The sequence below is a fragment of the Nothoprocta perdicaria genome, unplaced genomic scaffold (genome assembly GCF_003342845.1).
Source record: "Nothoprocta perdicaria isolate Ctin4 unplaced genomic scaffold, notPer1 scaffold_102, whole genome shotgun sequence".
Classification (NCBI taxonomy): domain Eukaryota; kingdom Metazoa; phylum Chordata; class Aves; order Tinamiformes; family Tinamidae; genus Nothoprocta; species Nothoprocta perdicaria.
Window position 1 is genome coordinate 46,902 of NW_020454117.1, and position 26,563 is coordinate 73,464.

Sequence of the window (26,563 nt, forward strand, 5' to 3'; positions counted from 1 at the left end):
CCGCGGGCGGGCGGGCGGGAGGCGGCGGCGGCGCCGCGGGCTTGTGGAGGGGAGCGGGCGCCGCGGATCGCGGCCCGTTGCGCAGGGCTCGAGCGCAGGGACGGAGCGGGGGAAGCGGGGCAAGAGCCTGCGCGGCTGGGCAGCAGCCACCTCGTGCGGGGCGGAGCGGAGCGGAGCGGAGCGCCCCCCGGAACCAGCCCCCGTCTGGCTCTGCCGCCTGCTTGCCGCGGCTGGGCAGCCAGCCTGTAATGAGTTCAGCCTGTTTGACGGTGGAAAACGCAAACTTGTTCTCCTGCTAGCCTTAAATATACTCGGATTTCCCCCAAAGAGCATGTGTGMCTTTAACGGTTCTTATTCCCGGATCCCTTTTTTTAGCCTGGGCTTTGCTCGGTTGTGCTGCCCGGAGCTCCTGCTGCTTGTGACAAGCTCAGCTAGTTCACAAGTGTGGCGGAGGATGGGATGGCTCTGCTGGGCGCGGGATCTGCAGGCGCCCCCGCTTTGCCTTGCACTGGGGCACTGCTAGTAGTTCAGGCTTTAACAGACACCAAAGAAGCTGTGCCAGACTTTAGGTCACAAATAAATAAAATGCCAACAACAACAACAAAAACCCCGGGCTTTGCAGGTCACAGAATTGCTGCTTCCATTTTTGATACAGGTGATTTCTTACGATATTTCAAAACTGCAAGCAACAAGTCTGTGTTAGGTTAAGGCTTGTTCAAAGCTTGATGTAAGGAAACAGGAACTTAGGAAACTCACATAGATAATTTGCATAAAGCAACAAAAAGGAGTGAGAAAAGCTGCATCCCCACTGAAGAAGTATATATCTTAGTCTCTAGTGTCACTCAAGACTGATACTTCTGGAAACTAGCACATAGTTCAAAATAGTAACTAATATCAGGATTTTTTGTCTTTTTTTTTTTTTTTTTTTTCAAATACTTCTCAAATCTTAGTATATTTTTTAAAGGGCAATTTTAAAGACAGAATTCTCTGCTTTTTCACTCTATATTCTTTCCTTGTGCATCTTCATAGCAAGTGAAAGGGGTTCTGGGCAGCAAAAATCCCATCAAGTCCTTTAAGTTGGAGAAAATAACTGAGATGAACTCATCTATAGATGAGCTGATTTGTAAGTTCAGATAATCTTTCAAAATGCTGCAACAGCAGACTGCGTGTATCAAATAAATAGAGACAAAGAATAATATATCCAGCGGTACTCACTTCTATGGTTCAGTCTTATAGGTGGAATGCAGAGTTAACACACTAAGTTCTCTGAAGTCATTCATATTCATAACTAAGGGCCCTGGCAGCTTGCTATTAAAAAAGACCACCACCACTACCAACAAAAACTTTTGTCTCTTTTTAGACAAGGAAGTGGRGTGGACTTAATTTATCAGTTTGAACAGCCATTTGCCTCAAAAATCTCAAAGCTGATCTGTCTCTTGACTTAAGTTTTACTTCAGAAAGGGCATAGATTATCCTGGGTCAGATCTATACCAGCTACTCTGTCATAAATAAATAAAGACCAGTAGCTGCTGTTCAGTTTTAGTACACTTGAGTAGATCATTGCTCTCTCTGGTAGCACAGTGTGATTTAGAGTGATGTAAAGGGAGGGAGAAGCTTATTTTCAGTTACGTTCCTCGGAGAAGCTGCCTGTTTAGGTTCTTACTTCGAGTTGAAAGACATGCAAGTTTCTGTTCGCCTTAGGCTGACTGTTTCGTGAAGCTCAAGCTCGTGTTGCAACGACAAAAGATTTTCTTTTTACTCTAGGTTAAGACTCAGTCTAATAGTTGTGGTTTGAGCTGGGACAAAAGGAGGGGGTGTTCCCAAATGAGTGCTGACAAAGCTCGGGCTTTTGTCTCCGCCTTTAGAGATGACAGAAATGGCCTTTGTGCCTCATATTTTGACAGCTAAATTTTTGCTAACATAAGTTACACAGATTTTAAGGAAATAAAAATACCAGCTCGTTGTAGATGTTTGATGGTTTAACTTAGCTAAAATACCAAGAAGATAGTAGTATTTACCATAAAGAGTAAGGGATAAAAACTCTTCAGGAAAACTGAAAAAAAAAGCCTTTCTGTTTGCTTGTCTGTGATGAACAGATTGAGTTTGAGGGTGACAAAGACACCTCTGAGGACAGCTCTGACACCTGTGAGGAATTTCTGTCTCCAGCATTATCTGGACTTCCAGATGTAGACGTTTTCAGCAAAATTTGCACATACTTCTTCCATGTAATTGACCGCACTTTGTTGGATATGAATAGACTGCAGTTTGTAAGTTGGGAACCTTAACATACTTTAATGGACTTTTTTTTCCCTGCACCCGCAGCCTTCAGGACAACTTAYTGAAGGCAGCAATGGAACGATTTGGAGTGAAGTCGCCCCCTTCCCGGAACCGCTCCAAGACTGCCCTGTACGTGACGCCTCAGGATCGTGTAACCGAGTTTGGCAGCGAGCTGCACGAAGACGGGGGGAAACTGTTCTGTACCTCCTGCAACGTGGTGCTCAATCATGTCCGCAAGTCGGCCATCAACGACCACCTCAAGTCCAAAACGCACACGAAGCGCAAGGCGGAGTTTGAAGAGCAGAACGTGAGGAAGAAGCAACGGACTCTGACTGCCTCCCTTCAGTGCAACAGCACTGCTCAGACAGAAAAGAACAGCGTCATCCAGGACTTTGTGAAAATGTGCCTGGAAGCGAATATTCCGCTGGAGAAGGCCGACCACCCGTCCGTGCGGGCCTTCCTGTCCCGCTACGTCAAGAACGGCAGTTCCATACCCAAGTCGGACCAGCTAAGGAAAGCCTACCTGCCCGACGGCTACGACAACGAGAACCAGCTCCTCAGCACCGAGGACCGTTGAGAAGAAAACTCTTTTCCATCGTCGTTGTGAAGTTTTACCTATTGATGGCGTCGTTTATTTTTATATCCATGCATATATACAGTGTTACATATTGGTTTTACAAGCTATTTTGTATTCTTGTAGAAATGACAATCCGTTTGTGAACTTAGTGACGTGCCGCCCGCTGTCGCTAGCCCTGCTGTGGACTTCAGAGCTGCCTCCATGCAGAACTCGCAGCGACRCGGGGAGCAGCCCCGGCATCCGCCCTGCCCGCGTCGGGTCCCGCCGTGGGAAAAAGGCACTTGGATGGAGGACCTCGCTTGCCTCCGCTGCGCATCTCTGTGCATGGAAGAGGATGGGGTAGCAACGGGTAGTTGCATCCGTGGATGGCTTTGTGCAGGATCCTGCCCGTGGCTGGCCGAGAACAAGTACTGCACGCTTGAAGTGCAGGAAGCTGTAGAATGGTTTGTTAAAGCATAACGGATATTTGGGGGGAAGATTATTGATAATTCCTGACAAAGTTTGGTTTATGTTCTAAAAGAGAACACTTTTTTCTTCTGGAATACTGTTATCCTATCAGATACCACTGTGTATTCATTATGCAGCTTAACAGCCTCCCTCTTGTAAGGAGCTCTGGACTTCACTATGCTCGTAAGCAAGGAGTTCTGCCGGTTCCCCATGCACACTTTTTAAATCACCATTCCCTTTTCTCAGTTTGACTTGTTCGCTTTTGTTTCAGTGCCAATCTTGGAATATTAAATTGACAAACTACTAAGTGTGTGTGGTTTGCAATGCAGCTGCTGGCCAATGAAAAATTACATTGGACCAAGATGGAGGTGGAGAGAATTAATGCCCATTTCTTTTTTGCTGGACAAAAACCGGCAAACCTAAACCTAAACTGGACAAAAACTGGTGAACCTAAACTGGGGGTAGGGGAGGCAGGAGGTAGTGGAGTTGAGCAGGCCTGTGATGGTGCCTGGAAAAGGGGCTTCTCAGTCTCTCCGTGGTGGTCGTTTACTTTTCTGATCTTATCTTCATTCTTCTAATCAAAGGAGGCAAAGTGATTAAAATAGTTTTCAAARTAGTTACTGCAAAGGCTGTTCAGTATCTGCAGGCACGACTAGGAAAGCTTTGAGGCTACAGTGGAAGTACAGACCGGTGTTATATTTTCTTTTCTGTGCCAAGACCATATTTACTGCAAAGGAAAACTGAAAGATTTTAATAATGTTGCCCTCTATTAATCTAATAAATTACCACTAAACTATTTCCAAGCTACTATGCCAAATAATCCACTCAACATCAGTGGTCTATGAAGTTTTTGAATTCGAGGAGGGAGTATTGTGCAAGGTGTGGGGACACGAGCAACTTCTGCCTGCCTCCTTCTCTGGATTCCCCTTAGAAACTCTAGATAAAGGAGATGCCAAGCATGTCCTAGTAACAGAAATCCTTCACTCCGTGGAATGTGCTTTATCTCTCCCTCAAATAGAGCTGGTGGTTCTGTTCAGCTTCCTTTCCCCTCACAAAATTTCACAGCATTTTACTCTTTTTGTCTTAGCAAAGTTAGTGAATTGCTAAGAAACCTGCAGTAAACCGTTTTATTTTGTTTCTGTGCAGATGCCAAGAGCAGAGCATCTCTTTCCGGATTAAAACAGACTTACATAGTGTATATGTACACTGAGGAGGTGTGCTTGTTTTACAGTGTAACCATTTTTTGCAGCCTTCTGTTAGAAGAGATGTTTGTGTAGTTGAAAAACCAACAACTAAACAAGCCAAGCAGAAGGCTGCCAGTCCCTGAGTGTCGGCACACAGGTGCCGGGCACCCTGCTGCACCTGCAGTGTCTTCCGCGGGTGGCAGGACTCCGTGCAGTCACAGCAGCCCTGCCGAGGATGCTGGTGTCTGCTTTAGATCTTAGGCCAGAAGTAACAGAAGCATTTCCCCCCCCCCTTTAATCCCACATATCAAAATAGAGCTTCCCCCAAATCATTTGCTATTGGGCAAACTTGGGTTTAGCTTAAGATCATGAGCTGCCTTGGGCTACTACTGTTTCATAAATCCTCTRAAGGCAAGTGAGAGGTACACTGCCAAGAGCTTTTTTTCTGCCCCAAGAATAACTGCGAGTCTTTTTGCTATTGCAGTTKCAGTGGAGGGAAACAACATCCTTGCCCTTCTGTTTGCTTCGTTCTAAAGCTTATAAATGCTGTCTTAGACTTGGAGCAAACAGCAAACAATGCAGTATTGAGGAAACAAGCTCCCATTAAAACACGAGCATTAGGGGGGAATGTATGTATGATGGGTGTGAATCTGAGCTGCTTAGCTCAGTCCTTGCTAACTGGGAGATTCACAAGCTGAATCACAACCATTTTATATACGGTTTAGCAGGTAGTTAGTTTTCTGCTAGATTGGCAGACTGACAGACAYGTTGAAAAGCTTAATGACAAGCTTATCATTAAATATGCTCTTGATCAACTGAGAATGATCTCAGGTGTGATGAAGATGTTTATTTCAGATGAAGGTGTTTATTTCAAAGTAAACAGTTAACAATATAAGCAACTTTTGCTTAAAAAAACAGTTATCTTCAATAGGGCAAAAACAACATCTAGTGTTTCAAAAGCTTGCTCTCCTTGTAACGCAAAAATCTATATATAGAACCTCCATTTACTGAGTTAGTAACATTTATTTTTAATGCAGATGATACCACCCTCCAGAGAAACCTCATCGGTGTAGCCATAGACTTCTGACTTTTAGCAGTTTGGAAATAAAAACAGAGCATCAAGATTTTGAATGGAACTGCCTTAATCTGGACTTATTTCAAATGTACAGCAGCTTATGGGACAATGATGGCTTAACAATAGGATACTTATGTTAGAAATAAAAAAAAMCCCAGGGGTTATAAAAATCAAATACTGAATCATTACAGGAAACGCCCACAGTGGAATAAAGCAATGAAAAATGAAGCACTTGTAGATAATCTCAAAATAACAATGTACAAGTGAGTTTATATTTATCACCAACACCAACTATCAACAAGACAGTTATACTTATTTTCTTTTAAAACAAAAGTGGTTCCACTCAGTCTTGGAACTGAATTCTGCAAATGCTCAGGTTCAAACCATAATTTTGTCATTGTAGCTGTAGTTGGACAAAGCATAACCTTAGCTTCATTATTACTGATCTTTGGGAAGTTTGACAATGGAAGTTACTTTCTGTTATATCAAAGCCCAAGTAATAACAAATTCCTAGAAAAGAGACTGTGGTTTAAGTTGTTTAACAGTCTCTATGGGGTTTTCCTTTTTCTTTAAGGGCACTGCATTATTTTGCCATGTATTTCCTGTAAAGAATATTCTCAAAAAGAGGACAGTACAAACTTCTGCTTATATAAGGGCTAGCTTTAAGGGATACTTTTCTGCCAGCTGATCTTATTCATATATTTGAAGTTCGAAATGAACTTAAAAAGAAAACCAAAACAACCTACTCTGACCATGTACTTACATTAGTTTAGCCTATGACGGCTAATGTGACTTTGAAGTGCTATTCTTAGAACGACACTTTCAAGGACTGAAGTACGAGACAAAACCAATACTCTCCATTTTGTGACTCCTTAGGTGTATGTGCCGTGTTAGTTCCGGCTTGCACATTCCTGGAAAACCATAAACAAAGTTCTAATACTTYAAGCATTTCGAAGCCTTTAAATTAGCTGGTCATTAGAAGAGGTGAGACATTYGACACAATGGAAGGAAAAGCTGTTTTTCGATAGAGAGAGAAACTTGATTCYGCAGAGTATGGGATATTCTCATGATAGAAGGACTGTTTTTAGTCTGCCCCCCCCCACTTTGGTGATTCTGTTGAACTGAACAGTGAAATACTCCCTGCTAGGTTTTACAGCATAATGAGCATTTTTTCAGGAAAAGAAAAAGAAGAGCTGGAGGTCTGGCAGGGRTGATCTCTATTTATATTTACATATAGCAAGAGGCAAAACTCAACTGTTGCTGTGTCTCCATTGTACCCATTGCTAACTCTTTGTGTAATTCGAGTGCTTGTTGTCTTTGTACAATTTTAAAGTTGTGTCTAACTTTCAAAATAAATTTTTTTAAACAAAGCTTCTCATCGTAAGAATGCTATTTAGATTTCAGTCTGTTTGGGGTTAGTGAACATACTTTATTTTTATTTTGGAAAGAAGGCTGTTTTGCTAATAGTAAGTGGCTYGCAGGAGTGGTTTTACTGAAAGAAATGATGGACTTATGATTAGATACGGGAGTGAGGCTGAAACTATCCCAGTTCAGTTTCCTGCAGTGCCACAGGACTTCCTATTAGAACGGTAAGAACAGAATAAGCAATTTAAGTTTTTATATTAAAATATTATTGGAAGAGAAATGCTTTACTTTGTAAAGTGTTCATTTGGTAATGGAAAAAAATATAGTCCTTTTTTAAAATAAAGGAATACCTTTTTCATAGAATTTATGCATGATCTCTTATTTTACCAAGAGGATGGACAAGGTAATTGTGGCAGTTCACATTTAAAGGGCAKGCAAAGTAATGAAAATGGATGCTGGCAAGAAAAATTAAAAATAGACCATGCCATTGTTAATGTAGCTCTGATTTTGAAGCAGTTTGACTGTTGATGTACCGATACAATCATACTCAAATCTGTGTTTCAGGAGAGATCAGCCAGAACCCCTCTCGCCAGTCAGGAACTCACTTCCCTCTTCATCATGACCAAGGTTCCCTGATGGCGCCTTCTGCTGCAAGGAGAGTCTGAGGGAAATAGCTAAGGTTAAGCATTTTGACATGGCACTAAGTGATTTGTAGGAATAGGGTCTTTTATCTTCTTAATGCCGCGGAAAACCCTTCCTGAAAAGGTCTGAAAAATAAAAGAGCCTGCCAAAGAGGTCAGAATTTATAGACTTACTTCATGGAAATTGAGCAAATATATCAGCTGATCAAATCAAGTATAGGTTGAATATGCAAGACCCTTTTCCCATGTTTTTGCCTGGCCTGACATCTCGTGGATCAAGGAAAAATAAACTCCTGACACCTCGTGACTGATGAATTTATCATTTATTTCTCATCTTCATTCATTTTCTGCTCACAGCTCATGAAGATGAAGAAGCTTTTTGTTTCCTTTACACCAAACGGAAAAGAAAAGCTTTACAACAAGGTACATCTTTCCCACATTGGCACTTCTGCTTTGAAACCCACTGTTTGTACTTGCAAAATTAACAGTAAGGATTTGCATGGAAGCTGTTGCAGAATCAGGTGAAGCACAAAATTAAAGTGCAAAACTCCTATGACAACATTTTATTTCCCCAAGTGAATCATGCGGCTTAGCCTTATACGAGATGGAGGAAGCTGGTGTGTACAGTAACTGCGTTCAGGCTGTGCTGATCTTGACAACTAGGGCCAGCGTTTGCCATTTACCTAGGCTGGGTGGGAAGACGTGGAGGACAGACCAGCTGTGGAAGCTCTGCTTAAGTGASTGGGTCATTTTTCCTGTGCATCCCTCCACTTCTCATTTCCTGCAAGGCATCTGGAATTTGGGGGTCTTCTGGTAGCATGGGCCGTTTCCTCTCAAGGACACAGAAGCAGAGAGTCCAGCCCAGYAAAAAGGCTCTGAGGTGCAGTACAGAAACTGCCACTCCTGTTGTCCATGGGTGGCTGAGGTAGCCGCAGCATACAGCATTTAAAATCATTCTTAGGTATAAAATAGAACAATTTGTGTAAGTGTGTAATACATGAGTGCTGAATTCCGGGCTGTACCCTTTGGAGTTTAGGATTCTTGAAGCCCATCATTACTATAAGTTGAATCAAATAAATAAGCCACCCAGCCCATACAATCAGTGAAAATATTTATATGTTGGGACTAAACTCTTAACCTACTCCATCCTGAGTGGACAACGGACACCGCATGCGAGAGCATTCAGGTCCCATGCATAATCCGCCCTTAAACTGATGTAAGGTATTTTTATAGCTTTGCTCGTTTGTTAAACTGAGCTTGCTCAATGGAAGCAGGGAGATACTGAAAAATCTCACAATGCAAGAAAAAGGAAAGAGCCTGCATYGAAATGAGGTGGCTGATCTCTCCACAAGCAGAGATACACATGGACAGGACACGAAGATGGGCAAGAGGGACCACCCGCTCCTGCAGCCTGTAGTGAAAGGCAARGAAGAACATGAGAGAGCCTGTGTGCACAGACAGGCTAAACTATTGCTCTGCTTCTTGAAGAGATTAAAGCTTCCTCATGCAAGTGTTATGAGGGTAATTTTCAGCAGGCTTACTGGACATCTGAATGCTGTAACCCACTGCACAAGTCAGAGCAGAAGTCTAACAACCTGGAAATAGAGGGGAGGAAGAAGAGAGGGAAAAAAAAAAAAAAAAAAGAAAAAAGGAAAAAGAGAGAAAAANAAAGAAAAAAGGAAAAAGAGAGTAAAACCAAAACACAACCTCGTCTCTTCAGAAGAAACAAACTAAGATGGCATTAAAGAAAGAACATGACAAAGATGTTTCCCTCACTTGCCTTCCGTGAAGCAGACAGAACAAACTGTACTGAATGAGATGGGTTTCTATCATGAGCAATCTTGAGATGTTTAAGACTATCTAAGTAAGTTTTACTACATACTTTTGGAACCACGTCCAACACATACCAACATAACAACTAGCCAAGCTCTGTACTGCATTGAATTCTCATTTCTTTAAGTACTGGGTATCTAAGAGGATTCAGCTGAGGTTGGATTAGTGCACTGCAAACAAGTTGCTGCAGATGCTGGGAGTCAGTGCCCTCTAGTGACATTTTTCTTGACGTATTCAAATGGTCTTTCAGCTTGAAAGAAGTCTTATAAGCTCAAGTATTACTTAAAGTATCATAAGACAAGTATTATTTAAATATAAAGTAACTATTAACTTTAAAACATAACTACTTTAGTGTTTTAGTGGCCCACACCCAGGGACTGACTTTTTCCCCTCCCCTTCCCYCAGAATTAGGATGTACTCCCACAATGTTACCTACACGGTATCTAACCAGAAAGCCAGTCTCAAAACACTGACAAAGCTTCAGTTAGTAACAAAATATTTAGTCCCAAGCCGTTGCTAGCTCTCCCTTCTCCTTGCTCAAACAAGTSCCTCACCCTTACACTTCTTCTGCAAAGTCGAAGAAAACTCAAACTTATAAAAAAGGTAAATAGGACAGAAAYAAAACAATTAAAATACGAAAAAAATCCCAAGAGGAAAACACTTTTCAAAAAGTTTAAGAACCACTAGAAATTGTCAAGGCTTTTAAAATAAGCTTAAATTATTATTTTTTTTAAGCTGCGTTAAGGTAGATACCAAAATATAAGCAACAAAGTTGAATCCTGAACATATGTCCATTTATGAATGATGGTTTTAACTGATTGCTTGCTTCCTAGTTAAAATTTAAGTTTTCTAGTAAGGAAACAAGTATCAGCTGCCAGTGCTACATGTCTAGCATGAACTTTGGTTAACACAAGCTACGCTGTAAAGAAACATAACCACCAATTTTATTATCTAAGTTTGCCACTGGGTGTCCTCACTACACAGAAATGTTGATCTCCAGCACTCGTTTTCTCCTCCCTTTTAATCATTGTGTGTAACTGTGCTCAAGAAGTTCTCTTTCCTTGAGGCTGTACTGTGATATTGTTTCTGAAGCCATTTCATACCTTCCTGTGCACGTCAGTACACRATCCTGCTGATCATTGTGGACTGAGCTAGGTACCTGTAGCCAGGAAGTTTTGACAGGCCATATCATTATTTTCTCTAAAAGGCTACTTTGGAAAAAATCCTCGTTAAAGACTTCACTAAAGCATATTGTATGTATATTATAACATAGAATTTCCTAACTGCATAATGCTTCCCTTCTTTCTCTTTGTGGTTTACATTATAAGTAGCAATAGTGACTATATATGATGCCTGTATAAAGACTGTATTTGCTTGTTTCTAACTTTATGAGAAGCAGAATTTGGGAGAAGATAGAGTTAAATGGTGCTTTAGAAATATTTAGATGTTTCTGAAGGATATAGGGGAAAAAACATCCTGATTATGCTGGCAAAAGAACCCAAACCATATTACTTARTATCTCCATAACATATGTCCAAAATTTGGAAATAGGGGAAAAATCATGTCTCATGCTCAACATTATTTTAAATTAATCTAATGCAGATCGAAACCATTCAGACAGATGTCTGACATTTCACAACTTATGAATAATTAATTTATTCAACTTTGAGAATAGTTTTTCTTTTTTATTTAATATTATTTGAAATTGAGGCTGAATTAAAGTAATGCAAAAGCAATGGGAAAAAAAAATCGAAAATAGCATTGTGTAATATACAGATATCTTGCTGCTTGTAAACTGAAATCTCAGTCAGAGATGGTGCTTGTTGCACGGTGAAGGGAGCGAGTGGAGGGGGAAAGACGTTTTCCCTCGAATTGCAGAGCAGTTCCGAGACTCTGTGAGGTGATCTGAGTGGTTCATGGTTCAACCACACAAAAAGACTCCCGAGGAACCCATGAGATTTGTGCACCCTCTGTCGCCTCTCCACCCCTTTCTGTGCCTGCTTGACTGGAGGAACTAGAGAGAGGAATCAGCTCAGACGTGCACCATGGGTAAAGCTAACAGGATGTACGAGGCCATCTGAGCTGCGCTTTTCAAACCCACAGGTTTAAACCTGTGTAACCCCTCCTATCTCTACCATGCCCAGCAAATGAAGGGACCACCAGTCATGTTTCTGAAAAGGATTATAATTATAGTGCACATCCTTCTAGTAGTGCTGGCTCAGAGCAACTATCAAGCTTACGGTAAGATGCAGTTTTGCAACCTGTCTTTAGTTACCTCGTATTGGCGGCGGGGTTGGGAGGGGAGATAAAACACAAGCCAAAGCAATAATTAATCATACTTTGAACATAAATTATTCTCATGTTGGAGACTCCTAAGTTGATTAAAGGTGATGATGAAGGGAATAATTGAGAAATGTTGTTAAGTTACTACCTAGACCAAAACTTTGACGCTTAGTGACCAAATGCCTCTAACTCTGTRGCCGAAGGCTTTGCCTTGCACAGTTTTCAAACTTCTGCATGAAATCCAGGAATTCTGCTAGCTCTGAAGTGGGTCCAGGTAACAATCAAAGCAGCCTCACCAGATCGTTAAGTGCCACTTCAATCATTTCATTTAACACAGCCTAACTTCCATGGCACTTTGAACTTTGAAAGGCCACAGTTTTTAAATATAGAGGTTTTCCTAGCTCAGATTGATACGATTCCTACACTGTATCCAGCTCACTCCTTGTATTTTACTGTGGAGATTATTTTGATTTGAGCTCTTCCATGCCATTTTCGTACATGTTTCATAAACGTTAAAAGGAAGGAGGTCATACATGAAAGCATGATAGCTATGGGGACGGATGTGCTTGGCTGCTGTTGATTTATTTTAGGCACATCAACAGATAACATTATAAAAAAATTAAAGGCAACATTTGTTGCAAGATACTAGTACCATTATACAAAACAATTTGAATGGGAAATGTAAATCTTAGTTAAACATGAAAGACTAATACACATAGTGCCCTGCATGCATCTTTTTTGATGAATAAAACACTTCGCTATCACTATAGGAAAGGTTAAATGCACATTCATTGCACCTACCTGGCAAGTGAAATCCAAAGGTTAGGGACAATTAGATGCAGCCTTTTTCAAATAAACAATAAATAAATTGGAGTATGAGCTGAGCTCAGGCAAGCTACTGAATTGCTGCACATTTGAATTGGCTAAGCTAACATTCTTCTCAAGGCGGCGTGTCCAGGGCCAAGAAACTTCTTCCTCAGGGGAAGTCTGTTCTCTTCTTTTATGAGCTTAGCTATTTAGCTGCCTTATTATTTTTTTCAGAACCTCTCTGATCACCTGTCTGTGCTATTCAGTGCAACTCATAAGCACATGAGTGAACTTTTCCATATTCACCTACCAGGAATCTAAACACTGCTCTTAATACAGGAAAAATATTTCTACCAATGTAGAAATACAATACGTACCTTGTTTACAAAGAGATTAATCTATTTCAGTGGGTTTTATTCTTTGAGCTACAACAAAATTACTTCACGTTCTTTGAGAACTATTTCTATATTTATATGATACTTCAAATATCTGAATCATACGTGTAGGCATAAAGAAGGAAAAACTTTGCGAATCAGTCTTTACAGAATCTTGTTTTAAATATTTTATTTTTAATGTAGGTTTCCCAAACTTGTCATTATTTTTTGCTTTTGTCAAAAGTAAACTGCACATTTATGGTGGACAGAGTTCTATTGTCAAATAACAACTCTGCTAGCACACCTCGTTGTTGGATAATCTGCAAATTTTAATATGCAAAGTAAGAATTCAAATAAATCAAAGTAGTCAGATTTCAGCCATCAAGGCATCCATTTTCTGTGCTATCGTAGCTTTCATCATCAGGTAGTTGCAACAGTGATGTAACTGCCTGCTATCTCAGCCACCTTAATGAGTGCTATCACTAAGGCAAACCCTTCACTGTTCACAGCTGAGAGCAAATACATATGAAACATCGCTGTATCTTTAATGAAAGATGAGAAAAATTAAGTGACCAGCTCCAAAGTTAAAGTTCTAATAACAAAATGTAAAATGACTTTGAGTATGGGAAAAAACATTAAATTTATGATTATGTAAAATGACTAGGATAAAACTCAGTGGTTTCTCTGAGAATGGAAAGAAGTCTTATTACCTATATCCAGGCAACACTAGTATGATATGCTGTAGTGCTCCTTTTTCTAAATACATCTCCCTAAATTCAAGGGGGTAACATATTTTTCCCCATTAATTTCTCCCCTTCCTTCCTTAAAATTATGAGAGTCATGAAGATCTTAAGATTATACTTGAATTCATAACAAATTTATGTTTTTCTGCTGTATTTTTTTGTATGATAATCTGAACCGAAACTTCCAGGAACGTTGCAGCTGAGCTAAATGCATTGTTAATGCTTCATTGTGTTCACAGACAGATGGAAAAACAGGATCAAAACTAACTATAGTCATTTATTTTTCATGACTAATTGACATTTTATACATCAGCCATTATCTGCCTTTGGGATATCATACCTATTCCTTGTTCCCCTTTAGAAGGAGAGAAACAATTAAAAAGATACATTCTTAAAATAAATAAATAAATAAATAGCCTCTAGAGTTTCAAATGGAAAGTCTTAGTTGTCTTTTTTTCATTGTTTTTCATTCATTTTTAAGAGTTCTTAAATGACCAGGTGTGAATGATACACCTTTTGCAATCTAAGAATCAGAATGCTCAATTTTTACCTATTATTTTTCCACCAATGATCTGGAATAGATGAACATATATCCATCTACATTAGTCATGTTCTATTTGCATAATGAATCTTGTCAGGAATACATTTTCTCCAAAGCATAAAACAGTGAGATAAACTAAAAAAAAAAGAAATAGTCAAAATAGAGTTAAAAGAATTGTCACAAGTGTTTCCCTGTTGCCTAAGTTCTAGAATATATCCCTTTGAAACATTACCCCTGCAAAGCACATTACAGAAAATTCTCCTATCCTCTCGAAATCATGGGGATAGGCTGCCAATGCAGCCTATCCAGGAAGAGGCTCCATTGTTTTAGAAGAAAACTTGCTTTTTAGGCAGTTCAAAACTTACTGAGGACTGTACATTAGAAGCCACTACATAAACTTCCACTTTCATCCTCTTGAAAGCTGCACAGATATCTTTATCATGACCACCCCTACTTAATGTATTAAAAACTTGCATTTTAATATGTCACCTAGAAACAAGCCATACTTCCAGGTCCCAGTTTCCAAGAGTGTTCCAGAAAGCATAACCATATTCATCCCAGAGCGTGCTTGCACACATAGAATACAGTTGGCAGTCAAATATGCCCCTAAAATTGATTTCTCCTACACTACTGTGGGTAACAGACAGGAAAAATTAAGATACATTATCACAGAAAAAATACACCAGACCACATTCAAGCCTGGATGACAGTGGAAGTTTGTGAAGTTTGGTCATCTTTCTAACGGCCACCAAAAGTAGAACATAAAGTTCTCTCTTAATCACGCATGTTGCATTGTCTTGTTAAAAGAAAATATAGTCTAGGACAACACGGTTTATACTGGAACTTAAACTCCAAATCTTTAGCTCTGACATCTATTACCAGTGCTAAAGAGTCCTTACAGAAAATACATTAAAGATAGCTTGAAATTTCCCCTTAGGAGTTGTATTCTGTATAAAGAAAATTCCAAATCTTTTCTTTATTTCTAGAGTTTCTTATCCACTTGAGACTTTTTGCCAAGTTGGATGTGATGAAAGAAAGAGGAAAGGTTCACAACGTATTATGAATTCCAGCACTGAACTAATATGGGATATGGAGTGGATTATAGAAAAAGCTTTCCTCTATCCCAAATTTTTAGTTATTGTACATCAAAGAAACTCAAACTAAGAGTTTCCTAGAGTCTGAGAAAAGTGTTCTGTAACTCTTATTCAGTTATCTTCTGATAATATTACTGTCCAGGGCCTCCAAATTTCCTTACAAAGAGGAATAAATGGTAACCAAGCACTAAGCTTGTTAATAATAATAATAATAATAATAATAATAATAATAGTAATAATAATGACACCCATCAGTCAATCACAAGAGCATGCAAAAGAAACTTTTTTTCTCTCTGCTCTGATCATTGTTTTGTATCAAGCTATAAACAACAGAATGGCTAACGTGGGCAGCCTAAAAAAAAAAATGGTTTAAGTCTCCTCAAAGAGAGCCCATTTGGGGCTCTGGAAAAAGCCTACAACATTTTCACATGCATTCAAAGCTAAACAGTAGTTTCTATAGCTCCTGGTTAACAAGTTGAAAAGATTACTCTATTTGATAGAGAGARAAAAAAAAAGTCACCAAATAAAATGATTGCATTACTGTATTTTCCGAACAACCCCAGACTACTCCCAAGGGACAGACAAACAACAGCTAAGAAATTTAATGCAACTTTCAGCAAGATAAATATTTTGGAAAACAAACAAACAGCCTGGCAAAACGAAAAGGAGAGGGGAGGGAAATGGAAAACAGGCATGTTGAAATCYGCCAACCCAAACTCTCCCAATTTTCCAGAAAAAAAGCCAGAGCTGCTTTATGTGTGCGGGCTAGTTAACAGTAGGCTGCRAGGCATTTTCCCACATGCAGGTCCCCAAACTCAACCATATATACACCATAGGTAACCTTATGGAGGGAGTGAGGGACATGGGACTCAGGCCAAGTAGACAGCAGGGAATCCAGTTTGCTTTGGTAACTACATATCAATTAACCAAGCCAGATTACATCAGAATGACACTCTTAAAGTGAATAATCACCGAAGAAACAGGAACAAAACTGCAGCACGTATTGGCATAGGTACTTGAAGGGGGAAAAACATTACTTAGGCTCTCCTAGGAAGCAAATTAGCATATTTCATCTCAATTCTCTTAAAATATACTATGTGATCAAAAAATTTTGTGAGTAATCTCACCCCCAAGGGATTTTTTCCCCCCAGCATTGTTGGTAGTAGTGGAGGAAGTTTTAGGGAGGGATTTTTTCTTTTTTTCTTTTTTTTTTTTTTTTGGCACGCTGTGTTAACAGCCTGTGTGTGTTACACGTGCTCTATTTAAGTCTTTCATCTGTAGAACAAGGAGTGCATAAAACTGCTTTAGAAGCATATCCAGACATACATAAGGCTTCTGCTCCAAAAATATCAATATTGCCACACAGGATACACACAGGGACAATTCATACCAGTCTATGTGCCTGCATTCATCTACTTGCCTCAGCCAAAGAGGTTCTGCCACTGAACCTCTAGGTTACACTGAAGGTTAGTCTAGGTTACACTGACAAGTGCAAGACAATCATTTCTTTAGCATGTTACTTAGCAATGACTAACCTATCTTAGTCCTTAAATTCCTACATATCTAGCATTAATCAGAATTTAACAGTGTTAGTACCCTGCTCTAGGTGGATACTCCTAATTGGCCAAATTTGATAAGGTGATTCTTTCAAGATTAACAGTGATTTATATCTTTTCATAAAAGTACCAGATGACTTGAAAGAAAATATGAAATCCCTGCAGTGAAAAGCTTAAGGTTACAATGAAGTAGGTAGACAGGCCCTTTTCACTACTTGTGAAGTTCATTAGCAGTAAGTACTATACTTCTTGCAAAGTATAACAGATAGTTTCTGGAGATTTATCTTCCGCAACAATCATTGCTCAAATAATTGAAACCTCTGCTTTCTCATTAGAGCTCTGTGCTTCCATTTTCACACTGTTGCCAGCTACATGCTGCTATTGCAGTACGACTTCAGTCACTATGACCTACTCACCCGGATCCAAATCCCTGGGCAGTGCATCCATGTCCCAATGGTAAATATGGCTAGGCTACATGTTTCAGCTATTGCTACCACAGCCATACAGACCAGACCTCCGAGACCAACTCTTCCAGTGCACCATGCATTTCTTTCTAATGAGGAGCTCCTACTGTGGTATTGCACGTGAGCCTCAATACTTTCTGTGGTTCATTGCCACAGGTCTTCTCCAGCAACAGGACTGCTGCATTAGGAGCACATGCCAGTGCATCTCTGCCAAGTTTTTTCATAGGCATTTTTTATCCTTTTATCCATGAATTTAACACATGGCTAGATGTWGCCAACAGGCAGGTCTGTATTGAACATTAAGGGATTAGTTAGTCCCAAGAGGACTTGAGCCCAACACATTTCAGTCTTGCTCAGCTCTTAAAGCTGTCAGTTGTCTGCCACCTCAACAATCTTCCAAAAAAAATTAGTTCAAGTATTTCACTGTTTTTATTATTAGGAAGCTTTTTATACTATGTAATACTATGTTACTTCTGTTACTTCTTTAACTTCTGTTACTTCTGTTACTTCTATGTAATACTATGTTACTACTGTTACTTCTTCAACTCCATCTTAAACATGAAAAACAGATTACTTAATTTCTCTTTAATGTCTTTACAAGTTTTTATTACGTCATTTTCTCTGAAGCTTTTTCTTTCAATTAAGCAATACCAAAAATTTCAATCTGTTGTTTAGGTCCATCTTACCATGTTCATGATATCATCTGTCTTCTGTTCAATTCAGAAAGACTCCAWACAGTGTCCTACATCTTTGAAGAACAATGCCAAACACTATTCAATAACAAAATACCACCTTCCATTCTTGAGTAAAACACAAAGATTATTCCATATATCCTGTTTACTCTGACTTTGGTCATACTTACCACAAAATGACTGTTTCATCACAGTATAATCTCTTCTCTATTATCAATGAATTTCAGGCATATACAATTTGGCAATATTGGAAACATATTAAAGAACAGTAGGTTTAGAGGCAGATCAATGATTCTAATTTATAAACACCTGTTGCCAGAGTCATTTTAACAAAGTAAAATTAAAAAAAAAACAACATTAACAAAGTGTTAGCTCTTCTGCAACAAAGAATATGAACAGACAACATGATTTATGGTGTGAAATAGCAAGAAATTTACTGAGGAAGGGCTTGCAAAGCAGAGGAATCTGATGTCTATTTGTATGGAAGCTCATAACCTTGCCATCTTAGGTTCCTGAATACACTACTTATGCATCACAAGAAACGCTGTATCACATGCATAAGATATCCTGGCTGATTGTGCAGGTGACAGATTGCGTGAGACATTCACATCTCACTGTTTAGATGTGCTGGCTACCCTGCAGTCCAGCAGCTCCTGGCAGATACACGCTTCCCCTTTCTCCACTGTTCTCTCCTCCCACACACATTTCTCCTACCTACAAAACTTTTTTTTATTGGATTTTACCTCTTTTTTTTTTTTTTCCTATTTCCCTCCCTCAGCCAGAAGATATAGGTATACCTAATCTTTTCTTTAGACATGGACAGCGTAGGAAAGAAGAGAGCACTTTGGTATCACATAGTTCTCATTATTTTACTTAGCCAGAGAAATTAAGGATGACAAGACAAAAGAATCTTTAATAAAATAATGGGACATTCAATACCAAGACCCAGAGTTAASATATCTTACCAGAACACTGAGTTTAACAAAAGTTTAGAAAATCAAGAAAAAAAGATAAAGTAATGAAATGTATATATATTTTAATTGCTCTAATTACAACAGATCTCTATGGAAGAGTAATATTTCCTTCTGTAAATTAGCACGAATTATAAAGAAAACAATGATCTGAAATAAATCTAAAAGTAAAATCAAAGGTCTGTGTAAAGTATGACACAGGAAATCCTGCCATGTGTATTTTGCATGTTTTTCTAAGCCGTTCAATTCCAAACTTGGCTAAGATACAGACAAAAAAAATCATATCAGAAGGAGGAAGTACCTTTCAGCAACCATGCTTAATATGAAAGAGACAATAGTTAGCAGCCCTTATCTGCTACCAATGTCCTATATACAGAGAAGATCTGGAAGGAGACAAGGGAAGTCTCAAGCACTGAGAGAGTAAAGAGACAGTGATTAGTGTCATGGGGCTTATATAGCAGAAAAACRGAACCTTGACATTTTTTGACATGTTTTTCTTTTGTTCCAGAATTTGATGACACTGATTGTCCTGTTGAAATTCAGGTTAAAAGAAACTCCCAGTACACAGGTTATCTTGGGAGCTCCTTAGTTATCTACTGTCCGGTTCATTACTGCAAGGAGAGGCCTGTCATGAAGTGGTGCAAGATAGAAGGGAATGAATGCGTGCTGCTGAAAGACAGCAAAGTACTCTGGAGGACCCACAAGAAGTTTATTCTGGAGTTTTTCTCAATTCATCACAACGACAGTGGCACTTACCGTTGTCGAGCGACAGCAGGCACCTACGCCAGCGAGAGCCATGGGATAAGGGTAGTTGTTGAAGGTGAGGCCCTCTGTCATGAAAGAAACCTTTAAAAAATGAATTGCATGTGCAGAAAAAATCGTGCATGCTTTTTTTTTTTTTTTTTTTTTTTTTTTTTTTTAGTGGTAAGGTCATCTTGTGCACCGAGTTGTGATAGACCCACCCCCTTCTTCATACTTCAGTACTGGGGAAAGGAAAGAACAAATTACATAAATAAAAGGAGGATCTGGAACCATAATGGAGTTTCTGATAATAAAAAATACACAAAATAGACCAAAGAGAGACTGTGGGAGGTCAGTCTGTTTCTGTGCCACACAGACTAGGCAGGACCCAGCGGGTCATGTATTAAGGGCTGATGAGGCCACAGCACAGTAAAGAAAACAAGGCAATTCACAAGCCTCATGTTGAGAGTGATCATTCCTGCTACAGACAGGGAGCAGGTATAATTTTGTACACCAACAGCAGGAAGCCTTAAAATAGTTTTAAATGATCTTAAGGTGTTAAGGGCAAGAAAGGCCCCAATATTGATCTAGGCAGCCAGGAAGCCAAGTCTAGATTACGGCAAGCAATGCCTGCCCTCCCCAGTGCAGCTCTCCAGCTAGGAAGTGATGGGAGCAACCAAAGTGTGCGAGGGACCTTGGCAGCACAGTTGCAAGGTTGTCCTGTTGCCGGTTATTCCCCTGCAAAGCTGACGGGCTTTAAAACCCTGCCGATTGCCACCGGAAATGTTGCAGCAGAAGAAGCAACACCAAAACAAAAAAAGGCTGAAACCTGCCAGCAGATGTAGTACGTGCCCAGTTCACAGGAGATGTAGTACGTGCCCAGTTCACAGGATGCTTTGGGTTTTTTTTTTTTTTTTTTTTTTTTGACATGAAAAGGACAGCATGGATCCCTGAGTGCTTTAATCACAAATACTGTACCACCAACAAGTGGCGGAACGTGTCATCTCCATTTGCCAGTTATGAGCTCTGCTGAGCCACTTATCTGAGTGCCAAAGAGGTCTCATATATAGAATCACTCTGCTAGCAGTAGGAGAGTAACACTTCATTTCTAATGCTCCTCTCCCTCAAGTCACCCCTTGGTTTTTGCATTTTGTTCCCTTCTCCATCCTCCAATCAAAGCAGGGGCTTGTGAAGACTTCAGGATGCAGTACGGAAAATACAACTACAGAGCTGAAGGTCATGTTGCTGTTTCATTTCCTTGTTTGTTTTCCTCTTTCAGAAAAGCCTGCAGACATCATGACAAGTTCACCAGAAAGTAAGTTGTRATTCTTATTTCCTCTTTAAGACAAGGGAACTAATGAGTATTGGTATGAATTGTTTTGTGCATTTAGATCAAATCTAGATTCATTGCAAAACTGCTATTGCATATTTCCCCCTTGAAAAAATACAGATGTCATAGTTTTCAAAAACTACAATTCTGCATTCAGCATAAAAAGGACAAAGCCAAACAAATCATCTCCTGGCACTATAAACTACACTGCTGATTTTGCATACACTCTTTAATATCCCAATGATACATAAAGCTTATACTTACACAAAGTGTAGGTATTGCACTATTAGCACAATATAAAATCACTTTAACATCCTGAAGCACATTTTTTTGCTCACGATTGATTATTGTTCACAATACAACTAGAGTGGACAACTCCTTAAGCCCAGTTCATCTGCTGGGTCTGTTCTCTGATGTATTGCCCATATTTTGCTCATCAGAAGACTGCAGACCTCAAAAGGGTGCACCAATAATGGATTCCTGAAAAAAAAACATAGATACATACATACATACATGCATACATACATATATATTCTTCTCATCTCTGACTGTTCTCCCTTTTCATTCCCATGAGCAGGATACAAGAATAGTTCTTGCCTCCTAATCCTACCCTTAGTAGCCCTGTTCTCTCTTTTTTTGTTGTTTTTTTTGCGGGGGGGGGGAGGCGGAGAGGGTGACAAGCTTCAAATGTAGTACAAAACTAAGCTCAGGGTCCAGTTCTTAACAGGGTCTAACTTTAAAGGATCTCAAAGTCGGACCCTTAACATACTTACCTGTTCAATGGTCCATATGCCTCATAATAGCACCCATTTCTAGTCTCATCTATTATATTTTTTTCACAGCTGATACACACTTCCCAGGAGGCTTCCTTGTTTGCAATGCAAAGAGTAGGGACAAAGAAGGTGAAGAAAGATCATAACAGAAACATATGGCAGTTTGAAGCAGTGCTCTAATTCTTAGTTGTTTTAACTAGTCTTCTAGCCTGCCTCATTCACCAATTACATTTTTTCTTTGCACTTTTCCTTCAATACCTTAATACTTGGTAGATAATATCTTAATACTTGGTAATCTTAATATCCATGGCAATGGTAACCTCACAGCATGCTGATACTAAGTTAGAGAATGTTTTAATTTAATTAGGAGGCAAGTTACATCAGAAAGACCTAATGCTAAAATCACCTGTTAAACATTACTCTGTGCACATGAATGTTAATGTCATTTCAGATACCACTGCTACCTCAGAAGAATTGCAAGAATCTGGAAATGACAAGATATTGCACATTATTTATGCTGCATTATCCTTGCCTATGTGTTCTCTACTCATCCTCATATGCATATTTTGGTGTTTCAGGAGATACCATGGTGAGCAGTTTTATCATACAATCTCCTACTGTGTGTTTGATTCCACTCCTATTTACAGCTTAAAGTCACTTAAAGCTCCATAAGAATGCTTTAATAATTATACCTTCCAACTGCTGAGATGTTTTCAATCAAGTGTGGTCATACCGAATCTCTAAGAATTTATTTTATCCCATGTACTGTTCGTTCCATAAAGCCAGGAATGGAAGTGACCAGGAAAGGTCCAGCMAGGAAAGGAATTCCTGGAATTCCATTCCAGGAAAGGAATGACTTCTAACCATTGTAAATTTTTGTCCTCTATCTTGCAAACAAACATATTACAAATAAGTAGGAGTATTAACCATGTAAATGGAGTCAAACTCTATTCAGCTACATTTTGCATCCCTAATTTTCCCTAAATTATAGTATAATTACAGTATTAATCTTCCCTGTTTTAAAGGAGCTCTTATACAGCTGCCATCTTCTAAATCAAAAATGGAACTTAGGAGTTCTCTGTGTCTTAACTTACCTGAAGTGATTACTCATTTGCCTATTATGGCTCTGTGAGATTTCTACCTTAGGAAAATGAAATTATATAATCTTTTAAGAATATAACCTTTGCTAACGAGACGGCTTAAAGGCTTTTTCTCCAATTAACTGAATATAAAAAAAATCACTCCCAAATACACTACATTTCTTTTTCTGCTTTTATTCAGAGGGGCTCTTGGGACCCCTCAGAAACTCATTGTACAGATAGAAACTCATTCTCTCAGTGCTTTTATTTGTACCATTGGCTCTTCCTAATTCCAGACTGAATGGCTCTTCCTAATTCCAGACTGGGAATAAATTTCAATTCTTTGAAGTGCATTCAATAAGGCATTCAATAATTTTTGATTTTTTTTTTTTTTCTTCCCAGCAAAGCAGAAGAGAACTCCATTAACTCCACAGAGACAAGACAGCCTGGTATGTTTAAGCACTGATATAATGCAGAACTTGATCCTGTTCTGCATAGCCGCCTACTGACAACATCCCGGTGTAGTATAAAAGTTGGAATAGGACCAAAGACAAATGTAGTGCCCTGGTTGGTGCCTGAGCAGGAGGGCTTCCCCGCTGTGAGATATCACCGTGGCTGAGCCAAGGGAAATTACTAAGGGCCTTAGCCACAGATGGTGCTTAGGCACCTAAACTGGTGTTGAAAAGCATTAATTTGTAACTACTGCTTCAATGAGAGCCTCAACTCTCTTTAGGTAGCTTAGCTACCCAAAGTATCTCTGTGGACATGATTCCAACCGCCTGCCTAAGGCAGAAAATGCCGCACRTAGTGACAGCTGATTGGAAAGGAAGGCTCTCACATGTGGCTGCCACAGACTGACACAGTGCTGGCAAGGGGTCCTCGCGAAACTGAACAGGCAGAAGGCAGAACGCAGATGACGGGGCAGGAGCTGAGGGATATCAGTCAGGAGGGAAGTGCTGGGGGGGACTGCAGGGTGCCGAACAGCCTGCAGGGCTCCTCAGGGGCAAGTTGGAGGAAGGCACATTAAAAGCAGTGTATTTTATGTGGCTAGAAGAGAGGCRTCAAAAGAGTATTTCCTTAGGGAGAGGTGAATTTATAGAGGAATTTGAAGATAGTAGAGAAGGAGATTTACTTGGAGAATAGCAAGACAAAAAGGAGAAAAGCAAGAGATCAGGAAATGGAAAAAAAGAGACAATCAGGAAAAAAAATGACTTCCAACTTCATTTATTTCAAAGATCAATGTAAACACCAAGGGTGAGTTAATTTACCTGTGCTCAAAAACGCTCACCAAATTTATGATGCACTTTTAGTGGTAGAAAGCAAATTAYATTCTTGCACATCTCTTCTTTAGCAGGAGTATGAGTAACACCCTGATGTGCCCAGAGCTGTACTCCCTTCTGTTTCTGCAGGTGGGAGCTCCAGCAGCTATCTCACACCACCCTGCGGGGACAACTCCAGCTTCCGAGGAAAGCTCCTCGCTTTACTGCTCCATGGCCAGCTTGCAGCAGCCCTCTGGAGGCCATACAATCTACGACAAYGATGTCCCTCGGTGGGATGCGCACAGGAGAGCACCTAAAGCACCTTGTAACCACCCTGCGATCCCTTCCACGTCAGCTGTACCTGAAAGCCAAGACGTCCTCATTTATGCTGCACTAGAACATTCTGCTCCTGCAGAAGGATGCCGAAGAAGGGAGYTAATGGTAGAAAATGAATTTACTGAATATGCCTCTGTTAATGTAAAAAATAAACCTGCCCAGGACTCCTCCCGTCACCCACGTTGTGTGCGGTCCCAGGTCTAGCTGCCCTGCAGGACATCCTTCCTTTCACTGGCGTTACTCCCCGCTGGTGTTCTTCCTCTGGTCAGGGGTCTGCTTCCAGCTGAACCTGGATCTGGCTGTGGTTTGAATACAAGCAAAGGGCAGGAGAAGAGAGGGCTCTGCTGSGATATAAACATCTTCATGAATCCATGAAGAAGGTGACACTGAGCCACATCTCCTCCTCCTAAATGCTAAGGATGTTTGTGGGAGAATGTTCGAAGTTTCCTGCACTTTCTAAGGGAACCCTTCCAATGACTGTTCTTCATTTCAGTTTACTCATCTCCTTAGGAAGCTTTTTAAATGTCAAAAATGTCTAATCCACTTACTAATAATAAGCTAGTGAATCMTTCTGTTTGTTTTTTTGTTTGTTGTGGGGGAAGCAGGAGACATTTATTTTCCTTTTACGAAGATTTCATACAAATAATGTGAGAGAATATAGAAATATAATGCTCTCATTTACTATTGATGTGATGACTGATTAGGTAAGTCACTGCATACTGCTTTTCTGTCTGACGAGTGTCAGAAATGGCAGATGATGAGCAGTGACAGACCTTGGTCAAAATGAAAAATTTTTATTTACAAATGTGCCTGTGCCATCCTAAGTTTTCCTCCAAATACTGGTACAAAAATGTGATTATGCTTCATGCTCAGGTTTATGGGAGAGATGATAAAAAGGAGGTAAAAAAATGCCACTTGCACTTTGAAAAGAGCRCTCAAACTCTTCTTCTGCACCGCATACTCAGCTCTAGCTTGAATACCATGCATATTCTCCTGCAAATAATGGTCTTTAAAAAATCACTCTCAGCAATATTTGCATCCAGAGATTTAGAGCAGTAAATAGAGTCTTAAACTTTGTTAAGAAGTTTAGACTACAGTTGGAAAGAAAGGATGTACTAATCTGCTGTTGTCAGCATGTACTTATCACACTGGATGGTTAAATCAATGGAAGAAGGTCAGCCTCCTTTGTGGTCATATTTTTTCTTAGTATTACTCCAGCTAACACCACAGCTGTTAAAAGATGCACACTGACTATGCTACTTTGATCAGATGGCTTATTATTTTTACAGCACATTTGATTTCTCCCTGCCTTTGACCTCAATCACACTATCTGTGCAAAAAATAATCTATGGTTATTGTTTCTGCACTAAGTTGTGAGTTCAAGCCAGCAGTGGCTGATATTTTGCTGTTGTTGTTGTTTTGTAATAAAWATGTAAGTTATCAATCTATTAACTCACTTGTAATCCTTTTTTCATATTTTTTTAAGTAGAAAATTATCCCATAGAAAAGTTTTATTTGCTGTGTTTTAGTGGACCAGCCCTCATATGGTTAGAGGCTAGTTATTTTAGGTGAGAGACTTTTGAATCAAGTTATCTATGATTAGGGAACCTGGAATCGAGCTTTAATTATATTCATTGTGCAGAAGATAGTGTTCAGATTAAGGACAAACTGTCTCTGAGACGGCTTCTACCTTGGTGGTGAAAAACTGAAAAACAAAGATAGCCATTCAATGAATGGTTTTAGGCCTAATGAAGGGCCTAATTGGCTCTGAACACAGGCCTTGCAGAAGAAGGTAAAGTATAACACAAAAAAAGCCTTCCTTTCAATACAGCAGCCTTCCTTCCAGCAAGCATAGGTGAAAAATACCCTTCTTGAAGATGCTTTGCAATACTCTGCCTATGATATAACACATAYCAGGGAGAGCCCCGGATCCATCAGAATTGCTAGGCAGGGAGCTGGGAGCTTGTGTGAGTCCCAGCCCAGCACTCAGGYACCTCCATCCAAGCCAGAGCCAGAAGCACAAGCAGGTCCCTTTGCAGCTGCCCCACAGCAAAGCGCTGGTGCCCAAGACCTCCAACCAGGCCTAGCACATGGGGAGCAAGAACTGCACCACCAAGAAAT

General features: G+C 39.8%; 2 protein-coding genes across 2 annotated transcripts; both read left to right on the forward strand.

Moving 5' to 3' along the window:
- The first annotated feature begins 2,023 nt into the window (after positions 1–2,023).
- Positions 2,024–6,798, forward strand: CGGBP1 (CGG triplet repeat binding protein 1). The gene has a single exon (XM_026041862.1). The coding sequence runs from the start codon at positions 2,351–2,353 to the stop codon at positions 2,852–2,854; it is 504 nt and encodes a 167-aa protein (XP_025897647.1). The 5' UTR covers positions 2,024–2,350; the 3' UTR covers positions 2,855–6,798.
- A 4,748-nt stretch (positions 6,799–11,546) lies between these two features.
- Positions 11,547–24,646, forward strand: BTLA (B and T lymphocyte associated). The gene is made up of 6 exons (XM_026041664.1): positions 11,547–11,640; positions 19,433–19,744; positions 20,945–20,980; positions 22,220–22,357; positions 23,250–23,296; positions 24,257–24,646. Exons 1-6 carry the CDS (start codon positions 11,547–11,549, stop codon positions 24,644–24,646), a joined length of 1,017 nt encoding a protein of 338 aa, XP_025897449.1.
- Positions 24,647–26,563: the final 1,917 nt, after the last annotated feature.

Coding starts and splice junctions, on each gene's coding strand:
- CGGBP1 (XM_026041862.1), top strand. CDS start 2,351: ATGGAACGATTTGGAGTGAAGTCGCCCCCTTCCCGGAACCGCTCCAAG.